The 6,916-nt window shown below is 44.5% G+C and overlaps 1 protein-coding gene across 1 annotated transcript; it reads right to left on the reverse strand.

Moving 5' to 3' along the window:
* Positions 1-284: 284 nt before the first annotated feature.
* Positions 285-2,785, reverse strand: LOC141127996 (zinc finger BED domain-containing protein 4-like). The gene is made up of 3 exons (XM_073615004.1): positions 2,410-2,785; positions 843-2,224; positions 285-758 (listed from the first exon to the last, which is right to left on the reverse strand). The coding sequence occupies exons 1-3, from the start codon at positions 2,574-2,576 to the stop codon at positions 370-372; spliced, it is 1,938 nt and encodes a 645-aa protein (XP_073471105.1). The 5' UTR covers positions 2,577-2,785; the 3' UTR covers positions 285-369.
* Positions 2,786-6,916: the final 4,131 nt, after the last annotated feature.

The raw sequence follows: 6,916 nt of genomic DNA on the forward strand, positions 1-6,916 counted from the left end.
TATTATATTTATACGGATTAAGTTATATCTTTTTTAGAGCACACACTGCACTTTATTAAGTCAGACAACCAACTTGACTTATGCACATCCAGGACCTTTATAGTAATTCCACGGGATAAACATTCACTATACTATAGGCAATATCTTTACAATCTTTCCCACTCCATACTGCCCTCCCACTAAGGGAATAACACATTTGAATTCACCAGGCTTGGAAACAGCGCTTATCTACTTCTATTCCTTTTTTCTTAGTTATTAGAATAGCCACTTAAAATGCATTGCATTTGCAAAAAATAGTATTCTGACTTCTCAGAATACTATTTTTTGCAAATGCAATGCATGTTAAGTGGCTATTCTCAGAATAGCCACCTAAAATGCATTGCATTTGCAAAAAATTAAATTTGAAAGTACTTTCTCGCTCAGTTGTGAGCGATGGGGTCGCATTATCACCCCACCATGGCTAAACACACGTTCAACAGGTGCGCTTGATGCAGGGACTGACATTACTCTTACCGCTACCCTGAACAAAGAGGGGAGCATGTGCCTGTTCATGGCCCAAAACTGAAGGCAGCTCTGTCCATCACAAATGTCTAAATACTGGTTCAGCTGTATTTGGGGACTGGAACATGAATCTCTCTTCTGTTTTTTGCGGTATGCTGTGAACAGCCCAGATTGACTCTCTGACTCTGCCACTGGCATTTGCTCGTCTTCATCGGTGGTTGTTGGGGTGGGCTTGCAGTCCTCTTTGAGAATCAAGTCTGAAAAACACAAGCATAAAACAGTGACTCAATGCACTCAGGTGTTATTACTGCAAACGGGTTATTACCAAAAACATAACATACTTTTTATCATCGCAGACACAGCCTCCTTGACATTTTCGGTAGCCAAAACATCATGGGTCAACCACATGGTGCCAAATGAAGGATCCAGCAGAGCAGCTTTTAGGTATAGAGGGTCAGAGAAGGGTAAGGTTGCTACATCATTCTGTTCATCTGCCATCCTCACATTGACAAAGATCCCTTCGAATCGTCTTTGGAGTGATTCTTGCAGGCTACGGATCAAGCCACCAAGGTAGCGCACGCTCTCTTTATGATTTTCCAAGTGGTGATTCAGAGAAAGGATACAGGGTACAACAGCACTTATTGTCACAAGTTTTTCTCCCTGTGAGAGGTCTGTGGCTTCTCCAAAAGGTTGAAGGACATCCACGAGTTCCTTAATCTGATTCCACTCTCTAGCTGTGAATACAGTCTCTTTGTGTCCCCCATCTTCAAGCATTCTAGTCAGTTTCAGCTGGTCACAGCTGACCACTGATTTCAATTGCCTCAGTGTGGAATTCCAGCGTGTGGTAACAGAGGCAGGGATTCCACGCTGTCCAAACTCCTCCTCAAATTTTTCCTTGAAAGAGGTGCTTGTGTGTAACAAGGAGCTCAACCTGGAAGCTTTGGCGAGAGCTGCATTGACTAATTTAGTCTCTTTAAGTCCATCACCTATTACCAATTGAAGCGTGTGTGCAAAACATTGAAGTCTAGTCTGGGTTTTTGCACTCAAATAATTGTCAAACATCTCCTGTTCTTCCACTGACAGGTCATTCCAAATGTCTGAATCATCAAGGTCATCGTCTTCATCTAGCTGTCCTGGAAAACATGTAGTGAATGCTTTTTTCATGTTTGCGGCGTTGTCACAGATGATGTGGTCTACCTTTTTTTTAATCTTGTACTCTTCACATATATGCTCAAATTCCTCACAAATTCTTTCCCCTGTATGGGGACCTTTGAAGCGGTTGCAAGCAAGCAACTGTGATTTTAACTGAAGACGGTCATCCTCAATGTTGATCCAGTGCACTGTGACTCCAAGAAAGCCTCTCATCCTGCGGTCTGACCATATATCTACAGTCACTGACAGATGATCTACCACTTCGAGTTCATTTTTCAGCTTCATTTTCCTATCTGCCACCAGATTGTCAAGCTTGCCAGTAATTGTTCTTCTACTTACTGGAGAGTATTTGTTGTCTACTATTGACAAAAAGCGACGAAAGCTTTGATGTTCAATGATGGACAGTGGCATGTTGCAGTTTAGAATGAGGTCTGACAGGATTGAGTTTGTAATTGCCTTTTGCTGCTGGTGGTTGCAGTGGTATAGCTGCACAGTCCCCTGTGCGATGAATTGTGAGATTTGAGGCTGGGTATCATCAAAAGTCCCTTTGGTATGGATGTACTCTTCATATCTATAGAGTAAACAGAAGAGAGATAGAAAAAAAAGTTAGCTATGTGATTTATTGATTTGAACAACAATACACTCTGCTCCCACCTAAAGTGGGATGTAGGCCTAATTTGCATATATATATATATATATATATATATATATATATATATATATATATATATACACACGTGACGTTACTGTACCTACTTTTCTTTGTGGGTTTTGTAGTGACGGATGAAGTTGGATGTTGTGGTGGACGTGTCTCTTATTTTTGAGTTGCAGACCTTGCATATCGCCGTTCTCTTCTTTTCACCAACATCTAAAATATAATCCTTAAATCCAAATTTAATTATTTTTGGAATTGCTCCCTCCATTATAGCTGCCTTGTGCGTTGATCTGTCAGGGGTGGATCCAGAGTTTGCTGTCGGGATGGCCCGGGCACTGCCAGAAAATAAGGTGTTGCTGCTTAGTACACTAGTACTTACAGAACTATTTTTAATGTATTATATATATACGGTCTTAACCTAACCTTGTTTAAAACAGTGACACGTTTATCATTCCAGATTAGAATATTACATTAGTGACTCATAGTGACACTTTTTGGGCACCAGTGACACCAATACAGTGACCAGTGCTAAAGCTTGCATTGATTTCAGCATGCATGGAGCATTGCAGTACATGAACTTTCACTGGATGTGGACTGTTTAATGAGTTTGTAGTACGCATGGAGAACTTAATTCAGCAATATGATTTTTATGTAATATTCACGTTGAGCACTTTGTACTTCGCACAAGTAATAGTTAATTAGTGAAGGACTCAGGGAGGAACTGGTCTGGGACTGAGGGTCAGTGCAGTGGCCGTCGCATAGCAGGAGAAAAAAAGCACAGAGCCGAGGAGGAGGAGAAAACAAGGAAAGAAGGTTTGTACCTACCTAGGTTTCATAGTTTTAGCATGTGCAATGATATTGATGATAGATTGCATCTGCAATCATATCTGCGTCCTGTAATCATCAGTACAGGCCAGGGCCCTGCTAGCTGCTACATCACTAGTGCAGATTTGCAGAAGCTGCAGGTCTGTTTGATGCAGTGCCAAGCAAGCTAATGCTTCCCTGCAAAGTTTGCAAGGAAGCATTTGCTTGGCACTGCATCAAACAAACCTGCAGCTTCTGCAAATCTGTTTCCTCCTCCTCAGCTCCGGGCTCTGTGCTTTTTCTTCTGTGCTGCAACGACCACTGCACTGTCCCCCATTCTCAGACCAGTTCCTCCCTGAGTCGTGTGACTGTCCCTGCTCCAGTGCCCCCTCAGTAGAAGAATAATAGTCTGCCATGACTTACTCTATGGCTGCTGGACTGGACTCCACTCAGATTCAGTCAGTCGGCTAGGCTTGGCTGGCTCCTTGGGCAACTTCCAGTTCCTTCTTCCTCCCCCACCGTGAGGCCCGCGACTCACGCTGCTGGCTCTGCACACTTGCACAGAAGCCCAGCCCCTCCCTCAGAGATCACTCCGCAGTAGGAGGGGGGCGGCGCTGCGGCCTGGCCGGACGGAATACAGAGACCTGTACAGCCTAGGAGGAGAGACTGCAGCACTGTGCACAGTCATCATCAAATAAAAAAAAAGTCTGCGGCGGCCGCGAACACTGCAAGCGCCGCTCGCGGACACCTATGCGATCCCCGCCCACAATGTTGGCAAGCTGTATTTGTGCGGGCAGAAGCCGGGACTCGGGGGAGCTTTCTTTTGTGGGGGGGCGGCTTTTGCCTAGGCCAAGACACAGCACTGGTGGTGCCAAGTCATTGCAAGTCATTGCAAGTCAAATAGCCCAAGTCAAAGTCAAGTCGCAAGTCATTAGTGGCAAGTCAAAGTCAAGTCGAGTCATTTATTTAATTTTGTCAAGCAAGTCGCAAGTCCTCAAACAGGTGACTCGAGTCCGACTCGAGTCAAGTCATGTGACTCGAGTCCCCCACCTCTGCACCCAAGTACCCAGTGACCTCATCATCCCCTCCCTCCTCACCACTGGAGTGAACTTGGCAATATGCTGCAGCTGGGGGAACATCACTGCTAGTTTCTTGTCTATCATTGGCACCCCCTCTCTCTAGGCTCACGTTACTCCCTTCCTCAACCTGGGAACCATCATCGGAGCATTAAAATTTCTGCGCATCCTCCAGCAGCATGTAACTGACACTATGATTGAATAATTCAGGTGACTCTTTCGTGCATGATGGTGGGGTTACGGAAGGAGTAGCTGTGGACAAGGAGCCTGTGGAATAGGCCACTTTGGTAGCTGTGGTGGAAGGCAAACTAGTATGAGCCTGGGTGACAGAGAATGAGGAGGATGAGGACGACTCAGTTATCCACTCCACCAACTCTTCTGCATGTTGTGGCTCAATAACACAGCCAGCACCGGAAAAAAAGTACAAGCGTGTCCGCCTGCAGAGGATGCACCATGTCACATTGGCTCCCACTGCTCTCAATCAAATCCAGTGACACCGGAGCTGAGGGCGGGGCCGAGTCCCCCATCTGTGTCAATGGACACAGCAGCGGAACTCAGAAGTGAGCCTGCACGGGTACCCCCAGGGAAAATGGCTTTCTGAGGGGCACTCGAAGAGGAGAGGCCTGAAGTGCCATTGGGGCACCCCAGAAGATGAGGATCGGGCTGCTCTGTGCCATATCATTGCACAGAGCAGGTAAGTATAGGCATGTTTGATATTTTTATAAAAAAAACAAAACAATGGTTTACGAGGGAACAGAGCGTTTACAGAGTCATAGCACAACAGAGAAACCATCTTACCAAGTGGCTCCTGCAAGGGTAAGAGCTAAAGTGGCATGAAACAAGGACAGTTTGTGTCTCAAAAAGATTGTTTATGTTCTTTGCACAGATCATATTTGTTGTAATCACAAGAGATAATACAGAGAAGTCAGTGTCATGTGAAAAGACATTATGCTGCAAAAATGAAACAAAGACTGTTCTGTCCTTTAAGGATCATAGTTCTACATCAGGTGATTTATTAAAGTACACCTAAAACTGAGATGGCAGCTTTCCAATCCAGCTGTTGTCAGATGAAACAGGAAATGATTTCATGCCATGTTAGACAGGGCAAAAAAAAACGTTACTACTGTAGTCCATAATGCAGGCAGTAGGGATGAGCTTCGTGTTCGAGTCGAACCCATGTTCGACTCGAACATCGGCTGTTCGATCGTTCGTCGAATTGCGAACGATATGGGCCGTTTGCGCCAAATTCGTGTGGCGCGTCACGGCCCATAATTCACTGCGGCATCGCAGTGCATTGCTTGCTGATGATTGGCCAAGCATGCACTATGACCCGCATGCTTGGCCAATCACAGCGCCGCCTTAACAGAGAGCCGTAATTGGCCAAAGCCAAGGAGGCTTTGGCCAATTATGGCTCAGGGGATTTAGTACACGCCCCACACTATATAAGGCCGCCTGCACGGCGGCCCTGTGCAGTGTGTTCTGGTGTGCTGAGAAATAGAGAGAGAGAGACAGTGTCATTTCATTTGAGTTAGCTAGATTAGGCAGGACAGTCAGTCAGTTAGCTGCACTTAAAGTGTATTGTCTATATATATATGCATCCCAGGTGTTGCATATATATATATATATATATATATATATATATATATATATATATATATATATATATATATATATATATATATATATATATATATATATATATATATATATACACTGTATTCAGTTTAGCTAGATCCGTTCCTGTTATCTTCTAGACTATTTACATTTAGTGCAGTGCGTCCTGCTCACAGTGTTCAGCTAGATCCGTTCCTGTTATCTTCTTACTGACAGGCAGGCTTGTCTTGTTACAGTATTTTGAAGAAAATTACTGGTGTTCTTTTGATCCTATTAGTACCACAGTCAGGCAGCTAGACTATTTACATTTAGTGCAGTGCGTCCTGCTCACAGTGTTCAGCTAGATCTGTTCCTGTTATCTTCTTACTGACAGGCAGGCTTGTCTTGTTACAGTATTTTGAAGAAAATTACTGGTGTTCTTTTGATCCTATTAGTACCACAGTCAGGCAGCTAGACTATTTACATTTAGTGCAGTGCATCCTGCTCACAGTGTTCAGCTAGATCCGTTCCTGTTCTCTTCTTACTGACAGGCAGGCTTGTCTTGTTACAGTATATAAAGCTACCTGAAGAAAATTGCTGGTGTTCTTTTGATCCTATTAGTACCACAGTCAGGCAGCTAGACTATTTACAGTTAGTGCAGTGCGTCCTGCTCACAGTGTTCTGCTAAACCTACAAGTTAGTGGGGTGCGTCCTGCTCACAGTGTTCAGCTAAACCTACAAGTTAGTGGGGTGCGTCCACCTCACAATGTTCAGCTAAACCTACAAGCTAGTGGGGTGCGTCCTGCTCACAGTGTTCAGCTAGATCCGTTTCTGTTATCTTCTTACTGACAGGCAGGCTTGTCTTGTTACAGTAAATACAGCTACCTGAAGAAAATTGCTGGTGTTCTTTTGATCCTATTAGTACCACAGTCAGGCAGCTAGACTATTTACAGTTAGTGCAGTGCGTCCTGCTCACAGTGTTCTGCTAAACCTACAAGTTAGTGGGGTGCGTCCTGCTCACAGTGTTCAGCTAAACCTACAAGTTAGTGGGGTGCGTCCACCTCACAATGTTCAGCTAAACCTACAAGCTAGTGGGGTGCGTCCTGCTCACAGTGTTCAGCTAGATCCGTTTCTG

This window comes from Aquarana catesbeiana, linkage group LG02 (assembly GCF_042186555.1).
Source record: "Aquarana catesbeiana isolate 2022-GZ linkage group LG02, ASM4218655v1, whole genome shotgun sequence".
Classification (NCBI taxonomy): Eukaryota; Metazoa; Chordata; class Amphibia; order Anura; family Ranidae; genus Aquarana; species Aquarana catesbeiana.

Excerpts from the sequence above, each read along its gene's own strand:
- LOC141127996 (XM_073615004.1), bottom strand. The coding sequence starts at position 2,576 with ATGGAGGGAGCAATTCCAAAAATAATTAAATTTGGATTTAAGGATTAT. Across the intron at positions 2,225-2,409 it reads TACAAAACCCACAAAGAAAA|ATATGAAGAGTACATCCATA; the intron begins GTAGGTACAGTA and ends TTTACTCTATAG. Across the intron at positions 759-842 it reads TGTGTCTGCGATGATAAAAA|ACTTGATTCTCAAAGAGGAC; the intron begins GTATGTTATGTT and ends TGTGTTTTTCAG.